Source organism: Chelon labrosus (assembly GCF_963514085.1).
Source record: "Chelon labrosus genome assembly, chromosome: 8".
Classification (NCBI taxonomy): Eukaryota; Metazoa; Chordata; class Actinopteri; order Mugiliformes; family Mugilidae; genus Chelon; species Chelon labrosus.
In genome coordinates this window covers 25,170,117-25,188,615 of record NC_140358.1, presented here as the reverse complement: position 1 = coordinate 25,188,615, position 18,499 = coordinate 25,170,117, and the positions used below count along the sequence as shown (strand labels likewise).

At 42.6% G+C, this 18,499-nt stretch overlaps 1 protein-coding gene across 6 annotated transcripts in view; it reads left to right on the top strand.

The window, feature by feature from the left end:
- The window catches only part of LOC311492156 (LIM and calponin homology domains-containing protein 1-like), a 93,256-nt gene that overhangs the window by 34,738 nt on the left and 40,019 nt on the right, over nucleotides 1-18,499 (top strand). For all 6 annotated transcript variants that reach the window (XM_084550341.1, XM_084550340.1, XM_084550344.1 and 3 more), the window contains exons 2-4: nucleotides 4,122-4,192; nucleotides 8,458-8,527; nucleotides 16,274-16,380. In XM_084550341.1, coding sequence (XP_084406467.1) covers nucleotides 4,122-4,192; nucleotides 8,458-8,527; nucleotides 16,274-16,380 — 248 coding nt within the window. The remainder of the gene's footprint in view (nucleotides 1-4,121; nucleotides 4,193-8,457; nucleotides 8,528-16,273; nucleotides 16,381-18,499) is intronic.

The window sequence follows — 18,499 nt, the reverse complement described above, 5'->3', positions numbered from 1 at the left end:
CTTGGATGCCCCATCCTTGACGGCAGCAACCATCCCCAGCAGGATGCAGCCTGACACAGGCACACACACAAAAACACTTTAGGAACAACTAAAAAAAACATGAAGAACAGCACAAGGTGTTGACCTGGCCTCCAAAATCACTAGATCCCAAACTGATCAAGTATCTGTGGGATGCCCTGAAGCAAGCCTGAAGCCAGGACACCCTCAGAAGGCCCATGTCTGTTCTCTGATGAGTCACAGCTGTTTTGGAGGTACATATTCTACACAATATTAGTAAGGTGGTCATAATGTTATGCTTGATCGGTGTATGACCATATGTCTCGTCTCAAAATAAGCATTACCTCTGACCCGACGGGAGTTTTCATCTGTTCTTCACTCAGGACGACATTTACGAGAGCCGCAGCTGGACATGCATCAAGGTCCTTGGCTTCTCTGCAGTCGCTGCCAAAGTGAACGGCGCAGTAATGAGAAAACCAACTCCCGCAACTTCCTGCAGTTCAGATCTCGCCGCAGCCAGGGGAGAAATGTGTAATTTATGTTAACGTGCATGAACCCCCAAAAGAACAGAATTATTAATTGACTTTGGCCTTTGAGACATTGTTTTCTACTCACGGGTTTGGGCCCACCAGAGGCTGTTGAAATTAAATTTGGGATTTATTGAAATAGATTTTCCTCATTTCTTTTTCTGATGACATTATGAGTATGAGCATATTTCTTCTTCTACTTTATTCCAGTTAGAACCTTATGAAAGAACCTGTGGGGAAATACAAGCATCATTTATCTACATAAGGACATCTTACAGCACACAATAACAGCCTATTTTTTGTTTTTGTCTTTCCCACTTCTGCTGCACCGTCACTGTCCTCCAAGCGTAGACCAATCTTTGTAATGGAGGTGACACTTTAATCGCTCCTGGTGAGTGTGAGGTGACACTATAATCTCTCAATGCACTCATTGACAAGCCTGGCGAAGAGCTGACCTAGTTGTTCTGTGACTCTGACCGCACGGCTTCAGGCCCAGCATGGATCCTCTCAGTGATTTTCTGTCTGTGACCACATTTACTGTATGGTGAGGGGGCTGCACGTCAAAGTAGTAAAAGGTTATTCAGACTTACCGTGGACAGCACTAACATCCAACCGACACATTTTATGAGAAGCTTTCAAATCAAGGCCATCTACTCTGCAGAATTTATTTTAAAGCTGAGGATATTAAAGTATGTAGGCCACTGAATCTTAACCGAGGCCAAAACTTGAAGCAAACCAGTGAATGATGTACTTTAATGTTCTTAAACCTGGATTTGCTATTCATTTACAGTGAACACCTGGTAAAGTTATTCTCATGTACACGGCTACAGTACGTTATTGTGTAATGTAAGATCTGGGAATGTCATAAAGGATTAAAATGTTGTTAACTAATAGTGGGAGCTGCGGTCTGCTGTCCTCAAGTCGTAAAGTTGCACACAAAAGCCATAAAGGCAAGGCATAAGAGAGGAGGGAGATCATTTCCATGAATCCTTCCTGCCAGCTCAGGTAGCCTAATGTCCCTGGACAATATTTGTTTTAGTTAACTGTTCTGCAGGAACATGGAGACAAGATTTTGGGATTATATTTGGTTTCTCTATTTTTTTACATGAGAAAACTGACACCAGTCTTTATATCTGAACCTTTCCCAGGGACAGCATAGCTCAAATACTGGAAATAAGAGGAATCGGTTAAGGCTTATTTAAGGTACTGCAGGACGTAGACGGCGTATTCTATGTACGTAGCCAACGCCAGCGCGAGCCGTTTATACTTGTGCGCTCGTCAGTCTGGCTCGCTCTGCAGCAACACCACCCAAACACTAGTTGGCGCTGTGTCTTTTTTTGCCAGTTGGGTTAATTTTTGTTTCCATTTCCTGCTTCACTTTCAACAATAGCGACTGAAACTTTTGCCGAAATTGTGTTTGTATCTCTGAACCTCCTCAGATAACCTTTTCTCAATGTGTTCCATCTTATTGATCCAAAACACTCAATTGGAAAACTGTGGCGATAGAAAAGCAGTCGGAAACACGCTACTACCAAGTGGGCCAATCACGGCACGTAGTTAATTTCTGAGGAGGTGCACGTCAGCTACGATGTTAAGGTCTGCGTAGGGTCTGGGCTGTCGCCGTAGCTACGGAAGCTACAGAAGCTAAGCTTAAAACGCCTATTCATGGGTTTCACCAGGTCCCTTTCCACAGGTGTTTAAAATCAAGCACCTAGATTATGAATGTAGACTGCATGGTGCTTGATTAAAACACCTGTGGAAAGGGACCTGATGAAACCCATGAATTAGCCTGGCTCCGTCTGAACCAGTGTAACTTAAACCACGTTTATAGATATTTTGGTCCGCTCAGAATCCTAAGTGAAACAGCGTGATTGTGTGACTTTCTGGAGTCCTGTTGTTTCCTGGCAACCATAAGATGGTAACAAGACTCTCATATCCAGCCAAGAAATAATAATAGCTTTATTTTTATAGCACTTTTCAAGGCAAAGTCACAAAGTTCCTTAAAATAAAATGAGATGCAAAATAAAATCCTAGATGTAAAAATAAAAATAAAGAAAACAAGATCACCCGTTAAGAGTAAGCCAGAGTGCCTGTGTGATATCCTCAAACAGGAAGTCCCATAAGTGAGGGGCCCAAACTGCAAAGGCCTGGTTGAGATTTTGGAGCCATTAGCAGGGCTCTGCCAGAGTGTCTCAGGCAGCAATTAGGCTTAGAGTAGAAGATCGGAAATGTAGGCAGGAGCCCGATCAATCAAGCAATAAAATCTTGAAATCAATTCTAAAGCAAACAAGGATTTGTGTGATGTGTTCTCTTAGCACATGTTAAAAGATAATAAAGAAATAGACCATATGGCCCATAATCAACCCCTTTTTTTTCTGTTATTATGCAATTTACCCCATTAGTTAGATTTGCTGGTACCTTCCGACAGGTGTCAAAGCACCCTGCTACCTTTCAGAGCAGGTCCATTACAGTAACCATATGATGTTGGTATGTGGACCACATGTTTGCGTTGTAAAGCAGACTTTCAGGCCTCACACTCGGGTTACTCTCTTGCTTTTTGTGCTGTCAACACCAGCACGATCAGAAGTGCTACCGCAGCAGGAAATAAAGGCATCAAAGAGCTGCATGCCAGCATACAGAGGAAACCTGTGCCACTCTCTTTTCTCTTTGTCCTCCTCTTCCGATCACCGAACGTGACGCCACTCGCAGAAATGAGTCCCACCGTCTGCCGACTCCTCGACACACGGCAGTCCCATTTCTTTTGTAACAGGTCCAGACTCCCCAGCGAGCCAAGAAGCTGACAGACGCACAGCTGGGCCAGATACTCTACATCTTTGAGCTTTTTCTTTTCTTCCCCCCCACAGCTGTGCAAATATATGTGAAAGAAACTCTGAGGAAATTCAATCTTGTAATTGTTTTGGCTTCTAAACCAGCCAGTCCAGGGGGGTCCTGTCTTTTTACGGCCAAATGGCTGCCAGTGTTTGTGAGAATGAGTGGATTTTAAGTGGGCTCGGTCTTAAAAGTCTTGCAACAGCAGGCAGTCAGGAGCATGAAGCAATTATTTCACCATTGGTGTTTATGTTTGCACTTAAGATGTGTGTTTTCGTAGGAAGTCCTTGTAACCTGTAAGTGAAACATGAATTAAACTTTGCTGCAACTTGACCTAATGCATTTGCGGAGCGTGTGCATATTTATGTAATATTTGTCCACATGAATTACCAAATGCACGCATGGAAGTGCACGCAAACCAGCAGCTCCTCCTCGTGTGAGGGTCTGAGCAACTACTGCCCGATAAATCCCCTGTCACGACATATTAGCCCGCCAGAGCCATTTGGTTGGGATGATTGCAGCTTATGTCAAGCTTGTTAGTGTTTAGTGCCGTTGACCAGAGAGGGATATGCGGCCAGCGACTCTTTGTGTGCGTCTCCGTGCAGTTCAGCAAGGAATTACAGTGAAAGAAAGGTCGTCCTGCTCGTTTCTCGGTTTCCAGATGTGAAGACGTGTGTCTAGATTTTAGATCCAGAAGCTTAAACGAACATTTGATATGTTTTTTTAATCTGAAGCCCTCTGAAGTCACTCCTTCTGTTCTCTTTGTAGGCTGTGACAGGAAGATGTTTTGGTGACAAGGATTTCCGAGGAGGTTTGGAGAATGGGATACTGCTGTGCGAGTAAGTCCTTAAGATATTTTCATCTGAGTACTAACAAAATTTTCAGGCTTTTGTGCTTTTTTCTTATATTTTCCTTCCCATATCTTAATAATAATATTGTTCTAATTGAACTTAACACAAGTTGTTTGCTCATCTTCATGGATTTTGTTCTTTTATTCTGTTTTCCTGCCGTTCTTGTAAAGCATTTTGTCTGAAACACCCTTTATAAATACATTTTACTTGCATTGAGAGCCACTAAAATAGAGAGTTACTTTCCTTGTTTGTGTAAAACAATGCTGGCTTTCATTTAGATTCAAAGTCTTCTGCAATTTAATTGAAGCGTTGAAATTACACGGCTTTACAAAATGCTTTAAAATGAGCTCAACACATCTTTCTGAAAGATGTTCTTTCTGTATTGAATTAATAATGCATTGGCCCGCTAACCAGAAGGTTCTGAACTGTGTTATTTTCAGTGTGATCCTGACCGTTCGTACAAAACTAGAAGAGGACAACAAAGACTAGAATGCGCACCTAAAATAACCACACACTGGTCAAAATTAATTGGGCTGAACATTAGCAGCGAAGCCCGTCTCCCGCTGATTTGTAACAACACCGTGGTCCAGTGATCACAGAGAGACCGATGCCCCATTAAATTGCGCGACACTTGAACTCTTGTCGTTCGGCGCTTAATGAATCGGGGTGCTAACATGAGAGCGCTCGCACTTCCTCCCCTTTGACATTCCTGTGTGCTGTAGGCTGTTTACACTGTCGTTATTGTGAATACAGACATCACGGCCAATTTAGCGGTGCCCCCCACTGGTTTGGGAATTTTTTGCGATTAACACAGGAAATGATATAAACAAACATTAACCGTATGAAAAGTCCCAGTTGCGTAGTTGTAATCTCAAGCTGGGGCTGAAATGATGATTAAAAAATTCCAACAGTTCCGATAACGAATTGTTTAACAAGCAAAACATGCAAAACATTTTCTACATAAACAGCAGCTTCCTTGGGAAGATAAGCTGCCTGTTTTACATATTGGTGAATTGACTAGCGCTGACATTTGAATATGTCGCATCAAATCAAATCAAACTTCATTTATATTGCACCATTCATTCAAATAAGTTCCGATACTCTGCGCTTTACATAAGGCAATAAAAATATAACGGCACTGTAGGAGCTGAAAGAAAATACCTAACGGAAACCTTGGAATACGAAACATGTCCAGTGAAGCATAGCAGAAGAAAGGGGAAAATGCAATAACAGAATATAAAACAAATATTAAACATACTTTTAAATTGTAATTTTAAACTTTAATGTAAGCACTGCTTCCCTGTATCTCAGCTCAAGAAGGCCAGGACAACACATCATATGTCAGCCTTTACTCTGTCCTCAGTACAGGAAATACTAAATTGTGCTGGTTCTGATGGAGAGGTGTCAGAACACATGGTGCATCGCAGATTGGTTTGTATGGGTCTGCTCAGTTGCCGACCAGTCGGGGTGTCCATGCCGGCTACTGTCCTCTGCAGAAAGTACCTGCACTGGGCACGTGAGCATCAGAACGGGCACCGACACAACATTAGGAAGGTTATAATGTTATGGCTGATTGGTGTCGATTAAAAGCATGTCTATTCCAAAATCAATTATGGGACTTCAGGGACTTCTGGTCTTAGTTTATTAGGGAAATTGAATATTTGAAATTGCTGTCTGTTTATAAACTAAAGTAATTGATAATTGAAATTATAGAAGCAGTCCAGTTACAAACTATAAATAAAATACTACTGATTAAATATCTTAATGACAACACGGCCATGTATCATGACTTCACCTTTGTCAGATACTATAAAGGTAAATACAAGTGCTGTGAACAACACCATACATGCTTTCAGTCAAGTAACGCACGTGCATGTTATCCAGACACCAGAGAAGTGGGCAGATAAAATAAAATAAAGTATGACGATGTGGCTTGCTTTTGATCTCACTAATTCCACGAGTCAACGACTTTCCAACCTCTCCCTCTTGTTCTCCGATACACAAGGAATGAGGATATGTCCCTGTGCAAACTCATAAGACAATATGCTTATGTTTGTTTTGATTGTGAAAGCCTCCTTACTCTTTTAGTCATCAACACTTCCTCCTAGGTTGAAGTGTGACAATCTTCCACGACATGTGGGCCGCACTGTGTTTCTATGTTTGAATGAACTCCCATCATAGCCACAGTAGTAGGCGGTTTAGACATCTGGGTTAAGTTGACGCAGAAGCTATGACGATAGCGCAGACCCCAACACCGTAGCTGACGTGCACCTCCCCAGAAATGTAACTACGCACTGCCATGACGCAAAAGCTGTGATTGGTCCGCTTGGTAGTAGCATGTTTCTGCTTTAGTATTTCCAGCTGCTTCTCCATCTCAGCAATTTTTGAATTGATTGTTTTGGATCAGTGAAGAATTGGTCAGGTTAACTGAGGAGGTTTGGAGATACAGACAACTGTATGACTCCTAAGTCTCGAAAAGATAAAGGATAACTTTTGAAGGTCCCGTTGTGGTTTCTGGAAGGTCTACAATGACCTAGAGCCTAAATCAGAGAGGAGAGCTGCTCCTTTCACCTACTGAGATTTGTTGACTTGTCCAGGTACTCTTTATACCACATAAACTACACTGTAGTATGACTAGACATTTGTATGGCTCGTGTTCGGTGAAATTTCTGAGAAATCCGGCTTAAATATCGGCGAAAGTTTCAGTCGCCATTGTTGGAAGTGAAGCAGGAAGTAGAAACAAAAATTAACCCGACTGGACACAGCGCCGACTGTCGCACAAGTATAAATGACTCGCACCGGCGTTGGCTAGGTGCATAGGTCCTTGCGTTTAGGTTTTCTGTACATATTTATGAACAAAAACAGAAAGCAGACAATCATTATTTTCATTCCAGGCCTTTTTCTTTTTTTTTTTTAAGGAGTAAAAATATTGTCTTCCCTGTTGCCATTACTCATGCTCTCCACCTACACACCTGCACATAATCCGCGTAGCACTGAGAACACCCTTCTCATGGGGCTTTTCAAAGCTATTCCTGGAAATATACAGTACAACAGGAAATCTCTAACTGAAGTAGAAGCACATGAAGGCAGTCTGGAGGGGAAGAGAGTTCACGGAAAAGGTGAATTACAGCTCTTCATCTCAGAATAACTGCCGCATTGCCGCGGACTTCACAGGACTGCTGATATCTAACACCGCGTGTCCAAGGGTGTTTTTTTTTTTTTTTCCCCTTTTTACAGTGTAGAATCATTACACTGCTTCCTCTGATGAAAACGCACACAAAAGATGAAACTGGAGAGGGGGAACTCTGAAGCTGCTGGTTCACGGCTGACATGCAGGCAGAGTTTTAAGGAATGTACAGTGCTACAAAAAAAAAAAAAACAGTGTTTTCATCTGTGTGTGATGAGAGATGACAGCAGAAAGACATACATACCTCTTCACATGTCTAGTTTACTGTGGTATAAAAAGTACCTGGACAAGTCAACATATCTGAGTGGGTGAAAGGAGCAGCTCTCCTCTCTGATTTAGGATCTAGGTCATTGTAGACCTTCCAGAAACCACAACGGGACCTTCAAGTTATCCTTCCTTTGTTTCTTACTTTCCCTCTAAAGAAACGCACACACTGCTGTGCACACCGAGTCTTGCAATGTTGCAATACTTTGAGATATTCATTTCAACTTGTCTAACTACAGATTGATTTATCCCCTAATTCCCCCCCTTCTTGAGAATCACGTCCACACCCTGCTGGATCCTGAGGTTAGACCCAGATTGTTTGGTAATGTGAAGTGTTCAGGAATTAAAATCTGGATGATTACGTCTGTATTTTCAAAACACCAAGAGAGAGAAAGAGAAGTTACCCAGAACAACCACTGTAGAAGGTAGTGATGGCAAGTTCTTCTTTTTGTTTGGCTGTTGACGGCTTGCAGGTGCATTACTGCCACCTGCAGGACAGGAGTGTGGCTCAGTAGATTTGGAGCAGAAGTTATTCCACAACCAACAGTCTTTGTTTTGTTTAAATTCAGTTCCCTGTGAAATCAAAAGAGGTAGTGCAGTCAATCCCTGATCTGGTGGGATGATCTCAAAAATATCCCGTAGTGTGTTTTGCGTTAATGTTTCCCTATTTTGTAGTGAAAGCAGGTTTGCGATTAGAGAGAAGAATATCTGTGACGTTTCCACTTAAGTGTGTTTAAGTTTCTGTTTTTAAATTAAAATTCAACTTGTGATGTTTCTTTCCTCCCTTTGTCTCTTTTGTCAGGTTGCTGAGCTGCATTAAACCCGGCCTGGTGAAGAAAATTAACAGACTTCCTACACCAATAGCTGGCCTGGTAAGCTGTTCACCCTTGTCCTTTTCACACGGCATTTTCAGCACTGCAACCAAAACCTTGCAAGACAAACCTTTGATCCTCTTGAATCTTTTTCCTTGTGCTATTGCTTGCCTTTTTCCCCCCCTTTGTCACATTCCTTGATGTCTGTGTCTCTTCCTCCCCTTCCTTTCTCTATCCCTCTCGAGATTCTCTGATTCAAAGCTGTTTAATGTTAAACTTGCTGGAACTTGCTGTCATTTCCTTTCAACAAAGGGCAGAACTTTGTACATGATATGACAGTAGTATCCTGCTGTCATAGGGGCTCGTACAGAAGCCACAAGCAGTGTAACTTGAGACTATTGCTTTAATATGAAAGTGGCCTAAATTTCAGCAGCATGGCCCACACTGAGTGCTCCATGTGTCTTGTCTTTTTCTTGGTATGAATAATTATTATATCCATCATACGTGCTCATAACTGACGGAAGATCTTCCAGAAAGGTAATGTCAAACCTTTTAAATGGAAGTTAACTTTTTCTTTTAACCAATGTCGCTCGAGGCAACAGCCGCAACCGCACACTGACAATAATGTGTGACGGGCCGATTTAGTGGCTTTGACAGACTTAACTTTTTACGCTACCTGGTGTGTGACCAGGGTTTGATTACAGTTAAAAAAGATCTCGTTTACAGTCCCCAAAGCCAAGGTGTCCATCAGCAGCCGGGTGTGACACCGAGTCCTTAACGGCTCACTTACTGTACACTGTGACAGTTCTGCCGTGAGCTAGATCATCTGTACCGTCATTGTACGTGAAATATTCTGGATCACAGCATCTGTACTGTGTGTTCATTGTATTACTCTGACCAAACAAAATTGATTAGATGCACTAAAACCACCAAAAAGACACCTTTCTGCTCATAAAGCCATTCATTTGTTTATAATTGTCTGAGATTTAATTGAAGAATCTTAAATTCGTGTCTTGCTTTTCACCGAGGGTCTGTGTCTTTAAGTGAATCCGATACATTTCAGCTGAGTACAGTGCTATACAGTGGAGCTCTTTCATAACGACCTAAGACCTTGATCTGGATGAAGCGGCCTTTCAGGACCAGCACTCGCATGTAAACAGAAGCGGTGAAAGTTGATAGCATTAGAGCTCACGCTAAACGTATTTCCATTTCCTTTTCCATCTTGACTTTTTTTGTGCATCATCTAGAGCTGCCCTACATGGTTTAGATTGATAGGCGGTTTAGGCTTCGGCATCAATTTGATGCCGGTAGTTGATGCTTGGTAGTAGCGTGTTTCCTCTTTAGTATTTCCAACTGCTTCTCCATATCTGCAAATGTTTGAATTGATTGTTTTGGATCAAGAAAGATGGAACACATGGAGGAAAGGTTAACTGAGGAGGTTTGGAGATACAAACTTTTGTATGACTCGTCTTCGGCGAAATGTCGGCAAAAGTTTCGGTCACCATTGTTGAAAGTGAAGCAGGAAGTAAAACAAAAATTAACCTCGTTGGCAAAAGAGACACAGCACCGACTAGTATTTGGGTGGCGTTTATACAGCCTAGCTTGAACCGGCGTAGGCTACGTACATAGGTTACACCGTCTATGTCCTGCAGTACTCGCAGTAATGAGCCTTGAAGATGCTACACCAGGTGCAAAACAACCTCTAAATACTGTTATACACCAAACCAGCATCTGTAACTCGAGTTTTTTCCGGTGTATCCTGTACTGTTGGCGCTAGTTGGACACCTTACTACCCATGTAGTCTTTCCAAAGGTGTGTTCAAGTGCAACGCTTTGGTCCAGACACAGGCGACGTGAGGTGACGTCCCAGTCTGCCTTCGTTGCCCGCAGTACTTTTGAACTCTGTTTGGTGTGTTTGTACAGTGACTTTCATTGGCAGCAGAGTTTCTTCCTCGGTGTCACTCTGAATATTCTTACGACTTGGATTAATTCAGTCACAGCAGGCCGCTGACTCAGTTTTCAGCACCACAGTAAACCCTTGTCTGAATCCCAATGACTTCAACACAGTGAAGAGTACAGATTTTAAATTTGTGTGTATTCCTGTTCGTTCAGTTCTCAACATTCAAAGCAGTTCTAGGAGACTCATGAAACTTGCACTATGAATGCACCGGAAATGCAAAATTAATTGTAAAATGTCATTGTAAAAAATGTATTGTCCTTTATTTCAACTACAATTCACAATGGTGTGATTAAGAAAATGAAACTCTTCTGACAGGTTGTTTTATTTTCATGAGAGTAATGTGAGTAACATTTACTTTTCTCAAATCCTCGGAGTCGGTTTTGACAGCCAGAAACTTTTAAACCTGATGATGGTGTACTAGAGGGATAAAGGTGATTAGGACTTAAGTTATGGTGCTTTCAGGAAAAAAAATGATAAATTGTAGCAGGGTTTTATTTGGATCACAACATGACAGAGCAGACAAGGAAGTGTGGGCTCGACTGAAATGGGCTTTCTTATCTCATTGCGTCACTAATGGCTGCCAGTGAACCTTCCTTGGCCTTTTAAAAGCTGTGGATAATTACGCACATTATTCACAGACCCGTTTTTCATCATACAGTCACCGCTAGAAAAACAATTGATTATCCTGTTAAATCTTTTAAACCCTACAGTCTCTTACTCCATCTTGGCATTATTTCAGCGATGTGGCCAGGGCATAAACAGAAGTGAATAATGAATAAACAGAAACCATGGATCTGTCAGGACCAAAATCCTTCCTCTGTAACAATAACAGTAATAAAATATGGTCAAAGCTGTTGACTTCACTCTTTGTATAATGTTTCTTTTTAAAATCAGAATATCCTTAAGATAGTGGGTGGCACGATGGCGTAATGGTTGGCACTGGGTTCTGGGTTCTTTCTGTACGGAGTTTACATGTTCTCCCTGTGCCAGCGTGTGTTTTTTCCTAGTACTTCCTCCCACCGTCCAAAAACATGCTCGTTAGGTTAATTGATCATTTTAAACTGGCCGTAGGTGTATATGTAAGTGTGAATGGTTGTTTGCTTCTTTGTGTTTGCCCTGTGTTAGACTGACGACCTGCCCGATGACAGCTGGGATAGGCTGGTTGTCAAACTCATTTTCGTCCGGGGGGCCTCATACAGCCCAATTTGAACTGAAGCGGGGCCGTACCGTAACAATAGCATAATAACCTGTAAATGACAACGACAACTCCAGATTTTCCCTTTTGTTGTAGTGCAAAGAAGAACATTTAATGAACTATCCTTTTACAAAACATTTTGTAAACAACCTGGAATTTGTTAAGAAATAAATGCAGTTACGGCGCACTGTTTAGTCTTGGGTCTCAGGGTTATTTTAGTGGACAAATTAGGTAAAGGTGCCAATTTTATTATAAAATTGTAGTTAATGCCTTTTTCGTCACACTTTGCAAACTCATCCCCTGGGCCAGATCGGACATTCTGGTGGGCTGCATGTTTGACATCCCCGCTCTAGTGGACAAGCGGTTACTGAAAATGAATGAATGAATGAATGAATGCTCTTAAGATGTCAAAACAGCACTGTTCAAATCATAAAATTGAATTTGCCCTAGAAAGTGCATACACACAGGAAGTGACTAGTGTTTTTTTAAGACTTGGATCATTTAGAGCATAGATTCTCAACCGGGGGTCCGCGGACCCCTAGTGGTCCGTGGTGTAAGTGCAAGGGGTCCGTGAAAATAAAATATCTTTTAAAAAAGATCCTATGACATTTATAGAAATAGCATTATTTTATTCAAATGTGACTGAGACACAACTGAAAGCTCATATTTGCCTCAAGGAGTGAATAAATGCCATAATGCAACTTAAAATGCAGTTTCTGCTGTTTCTATCAAATTGCACCGCCACTCCCCAGATCGGATGGGGGTTCCTCAGGCCCGATCAAAAATATGCAGGGGGTCCAGGACCCCAAAAAGGTTGAGAACCACTGATTTAGAGTCCTGCATAGACCCCCTAACCTACGCATGTAGCCTACGCCGAAGCTAGCCATTTATACTTGTGCGCTTGTCAGTCTGGCTCACTCTATAACAACACCACCCCAAACACTAGTTGGCGCTGTGTCTTTTTTTGCCAGTCGGGTTAATTTTTGTCTCTACTTGCTGCTTCACTTTCAACAGTGGAGACTGAAACTTGAAATTTGGCCAAAAACAAGTCGTACCAATGTTTGTATCTCCAAACCTCCTCAGTTAACCTTTCCTCAATGTGTTCCATCTTTATTGATCCAAAACAATCAATTAAAAAATTTCAGAGATGGAGAAGCAGCAGGAAATACTCAAGCGGAAATGTGCTTCTACCAAGCGGACCAATCGCAGCTCTTGTGGTCTGCGTCGCTGTGGCGTGTAGTTACATTTCTGGGGAGGTGCACGTCAGCTACGTCGCTAGGGTCAACTCAAATTGACGCAGAAGCCTAAACCACCTGTTGACTTAGCTTGATGGTCATTTTTTTTGTTCCAATGTCTCTTGTCTGATCGTTAATCTGTTTGTGACACTGTGCACGCTATCTCAAACGCTACTAATTGCGTTGATGGACGCATGTAGCAACAACATTATTATTTTTAAAAAAACATCAGTCTAATTAGCCGTAGGAGTAGGCACTACAATTACAGAACAAAAAAAACACGACATAACCATTTCTAATTGGCCCAAAGGGGCAGTGAATCATCCACTGAAGACGGCATGTTTACAGTAGCAGTAAAGGGTGAAAAACAGAAAATTGCACCTTCAGGCTCTGTTTGTGGCTGAACAGTTGTGACCATTTATACTTTCAAAGTTTCATAACTCTGTGTCTAAAGTTCCTGTGGCTTCGCTGGGACGTTTTTCTTCCTCTTGGCTGTGATTACAGAGGTGAGAAACGCATAAACAAGGGGTCTGCTGTTATCTGGCCTATCGTAATAAAACACAGACTACTCCCCCTTCCTCTTCCTGTTTGGGGGCTAATGGGAAAATTAGTCTCTGAGGAGTTCAGACTGTTTTGTAATTAGAGCAGCTACCTCAGTGCTGTGGCAGCTCCGGCACTGAGGGGCTCAGTGTTCGTCTGAACGGGCTGGTTGTGGCGTCCCCCCCGGTCACACCAGCCGTCCCTGGGTCGGCTGGTGTGCTCACGTTTTACGGCATGTAAACAGAGGTCGCCCCGCAAGATGAATGGCAGCAATTGACATGCTTAAAAAGGTGTTGTTTTCCTCGCATGAAGTTTACAGAATCAGGCATTTTAGTGACGCAAGTGACACTTAAGACTGTTGCATAAGAGCACCCCCCTGTATTTCCAGCTTTGTTTCAGTTTTCATCTTCCAGAGTTGCATGCCTCATTAGCATCATGAGATAATCCACTCATTATACAAAATACATGGCAAAGGTGAAGACCATTCCCTCCATACTGACTTTGCTATGTAGATTGCAAAGTTTTAACCTTATTCTTGTCTTCTATTTCTATTTAGTCAATAAAAAAAAGTCAAATCAATTAAAATTCAAAGAGAAGCCAACTTTAACGACTCCACTCTGTTATCACTACACAAACTTTACCATGTCTTCTACATTTTAGGAGGGAGTTTTCTGTCTTGCGTCAACCCTCTACCATCCAGTCCTTCTACAAACACATTCAGCTGTCACTCACTTCTTTGCGGTAGACGCCCAGTTTCCGGTGGCAGTGACCTGCAAGTCACCACAAAGTTAGGCACATTTCTTGTGACGCAAACTCTCCAAACACCGACTAAATTATCCCTTTTTTGCTGTCACGAGAGTTGCTTCTAATTGGCACGGTTTAATCGTCGGTCGGTTTTTAGTGTTTATGCTCCCAGTCTGCAAGAAATGCCATCAGAAAGAGCAGTAGGCTGTAACTTCAATATATATATATATTGGTTTCAGGGAAGAAATTCAGTGCTTGAGAGGAGGCTGTGTCTATTTTTAAAGACCTTTATTGTTGCCTTCACTCTTATTGTCCACCTCTCACTGCAGCCTTTGTTTGCATGGGCTTTAATATTATAGAAAATAAATGACTACCCCGTCAAATGAGTCATACGTCAGAAAGTAAGAGCTGTTAAAGCATTTTCAAGTGTTTGCAGGCGGTGTAGATTTAGTGTTTCTCGTGTGTCAAATAAATCAACTTGTGGCTCTTTTCTTAAATGAATAATACATATGTTTTTTGTCTATGTACTTGCTAAATGAATATTCCTCCCGTCTCGCAACAGAATCCAGTTTAAGGATGATACTTGAGTCATATTTTGGATCGGTTCAGTTGCACACTTGGACAGAAACACTGGCAGTCCCTGTTGCAGGCTGTCCCCACCTAAAGGGATCTCCTCGTTCCAAGTATTGACTCATTTCTTTTATCGAACGACGACTATTAAATACTGCTATTAATTGGATGCAGTTGGTCTGAAATCCCCCTTTTCCTTAAAAAAAAAAGGACAAAGGAAAAGGCAAACATGACCTTGATCAGCTGCGTGTGAAACACAGTTAATCCCGCTGCAGGTGTGTCCTCCCTGAAGTTAAAGTGGCTGAAGAGGAGATTACTGGTCCTTCTCACAAAGATATGGTCGTGTGTGTGTGTGTGCGCGCTTGTATCTGTGGGTGGGGTTGCCTCACCAGGAGAGCAGAGATGGCCCCGTCCCAAAAACACAGGAAGCTGCTGGGTGGGTTTGGAGGGGGTGTTTTGCTTGAACTGGAAAAGGATCGTGAGAACATGAGTGTTTCCAAGAGTGCTTGTTTATGCGTTTGTAGCCATGCATGTAGCCTTACGCCTTTACTTGTGCACACAGTGACTCCTATTTTGGGTGTCTGAGCGAAAAAGCAAGCGGCGTACGTATTGTTGCATTAAAGCACATTGCGATTGTGTGTGCGCAATGTGAGGGAGATGGAGAGAAGGACAATCGGGGTGGAGAGGAAATGGTGACACCCTGAGAGAGAAAGAGAGGGAAGGGCTTAATTTGTGGCCCTCTGAAAGAGAGAGAGAGAGGGAGAAAGAGAAACAAAGAGAGAGAGAGAGAGAGAGAGAGAACCTGGGAACAGGAGAGGAGAGCGTGGCTCAGGTTGCACCCAACAAAGAGTTTGTCACAGAGCAGACGGGAAGAGAGGGAAGAAGACCGAGACGATGGGGAGGCAAGTGTAGAGTGAGAGTGACGAGAAGGAACGATCGAGGAAAAGCAGGTGAATGAGGAGAGATAAACAAGAGGAAGAAGAAGAAATACTCAGAGGAAGCAAAAGGTCTGGAGTGAAAGTTGGGGAAATCCGAGAGAGGAGATGAACGGCAGCCGAAACCTGATGGTGTCACGTTTCTGTCGAGCAGGTATCCTGATTTTCACGCTATGCGGAGTCTGCATTGTGTGTGTGTGCGTGAGAGAGAATAAATGAACTCTATTCAGATCGGCGAAATGATCGTGTGAAACCTCTCTGGTCAGCATGTGTTGGATAGAGTGCTGTAATTGAGGAGAATTTAAGCATTCTCTTTACCTGTGTATGGTTTTTATTGTGCTTCTACTGCGACAACCTGTTTGAAATTTGACATATTTATTGTTTTAATATTGGGATTGTTTGTATCTGTTATGGGAATAATATGGGGGAATTTATTAGGCCAGTGAGAAAAGATGCAGTAGACAAAACCAGTGCAACAATAGTTTTTCTTTCATTTTCCACAATTATAAAGCGAATTAGGGACCGTTTGTCATCAGTGTGTGGGTTTAGACCTTGTGCAGTGAATCTAACCTTCTCTTCCAACAACACTATTGATCCTGATGTAATTGTGTGTGTGTGTTCTGCACAGGACAACCTCAGTGTGTTTCTGCGTGGCTGTGAGGAGTTGGGACTGAAGGGCTCCCAGCTTTTTGACCCTGGAGACCTGCAGGACACATCAACACGCCCCGCAGCCAAGTAAGACTCCCGTGTTGCCTTACTGCTCCGTCTGTGTTCCTCACCTTTCAGCTTTCGTGTTTTAAAAAGACAAAGACACTTTATGTAGCGTAGCATTTATTATAGGATAAGTTGAAGTGAGATGCCGTATTAGATTGGAACAAATTTCCTGCCCTGTCCTCCTCTTGCCTGTTCCCGTACTCTGCATTAATCAGAACCAACATTTGTGCTTTTGTGATGATATCCAGGTATTTGTTCTGCAAGTCGGGACAAAAATACAAGAGTGCAAAAATATACTCTATTGACTGAGGTGTCTTTGACTGTAATGCTCTAGGGCAACGTTCGGTTTTGTTACAAAGGAAATTCTTTCCGATATGTTTCACTCTTCCTTTTCAGAAGAGCGAAAGGAGGTAAAAGGGGATGGGAAGCTGTGTTTTGGAAAACTGCAGTGTAACTTCGGTGCATCGTGGTGGATAGGAAGTGTTAAAGGTTCATATACATAAGTCAGGCAAAAGATTGTGACCACTGACGGGTCGAGTGATTAAACCTGATTATCTCGTTGTTGTGGAATATTTTAGGCAGCTAGTGAACGTTTCTTCCTCAAAGTTGGCGTTAGAACCAGGAAGAATGGAAAGGATTTGAGCGGATTTGTCCAAGTAATCCAAGGACCAAGTTGTCATGGCTGGACGGCTGGGTATCTTCAGAACTGCTCGTGGGGGTGTTCCCGGTCTGCACATTGATGCATGTGAACGAAGGCTGCCTCCAGCGGTCCGATCCACCAGACGGTAGAAAGTTTCAGAACACGCAGCGCATCACAGTTTAATTTATTTTTGACTGCAAAGCCAGAGACCAATCAGGGTGTCCATGCTGTCCCATGTCCACTGCTGAGGGAGCATCGAAACTGGACCACCTTGCAATGGACGAAGGTGGTCTGTCCTGATGGATTATGTTTGGCGGCAGTTGTGTGTCACCAACGTAAGGAATAAATAGCACCAGGATGCACCTTAGGAAGTTGGCAGGGGCGTTGAGTAATCTGCTGGGAGACCTTGGGTCCTGCCATTCATGTGGATGTTACCTTGACACTATACTACCCACGTAAGCATTGCTGTAGTTTAGACCATGTCAACCCCAATTGTAGCTACCAAATTTACAATAATACAATGCATATGTAATGCAAGTACAGATGCCCGCCTTTAATTTGAGGCTGTTTGCTTATAAATTGGAGTTTTTATAAACATATGAGTACAAAGGTGTCAGTACACAGCAAAAATAAAAAAGGCCTGATTTGTGCTTTGCAGTGTAGTTAAGATAACCTGCGTAAATGCTGGTTTTGGTCTTATCTCAGTTTCTTCATACAGTAGGGTCTGTTCTGTAGCTGCTAATCAGATCACGTGGTCTTCATCAGTTGTCAGTGAACGGTTGAGGCTCAGATTGTGACATCCAGACTGTTTTTGAACTTTACTGACCTTGAAAACTGTAGGTGACAAAACACTAAAGCTGTCAACGCTCAGTTAGGAGCTGTTCTGGTTTGTAACCAAGGAAAGCCTGTGTTTTATTAAGTGGATGTGTTTCAGTGCTGAAGATGAACACTTCACTTGTGTGTTATTAGGTTGCTTGGCTTCAACAGTAGTTGGTGCATTTCCTTTGTGTGCGTCTCTCTCTTGCTGTCAGTCATCCCGCCTGTCATTCTGTGCATCGGACAATCAACCACTTCACTGCAACATAAATAACTAAACAGGACTCAATAGAAGTTTTTCATGGGGCTGTGTCAGTAAAGGAACAATGGCATATTTGTTAGACACAACTAGTCTCTGTCCAAGTACAACACAAGCGCTTGCATCACTCACTGAACCGTGACTCCTGCTTTGTTGCTTGGTAACAAAGCCAAGTGAATGTAATTATTTCTCTGTATATACTGTATGTGTTTGTGTGGGTGCTTCAGCGCGCTTGACATGATGGCGCCGGGCACAACTGAGGTTTCATTCACGCAGAAGGGTTTTGAGAAAGGTGCTTCTGGAGATGAGGGCGAGAGGGGACAGTGCTAATCTTAGCTGTTAGTCTCAGGAGCAGCTGCTTGACTGGTTCTGTCAGGACAAGGAAATCTTTGAAGGCGCTGAGGTGGCTCTGTGTGTGTATTCAT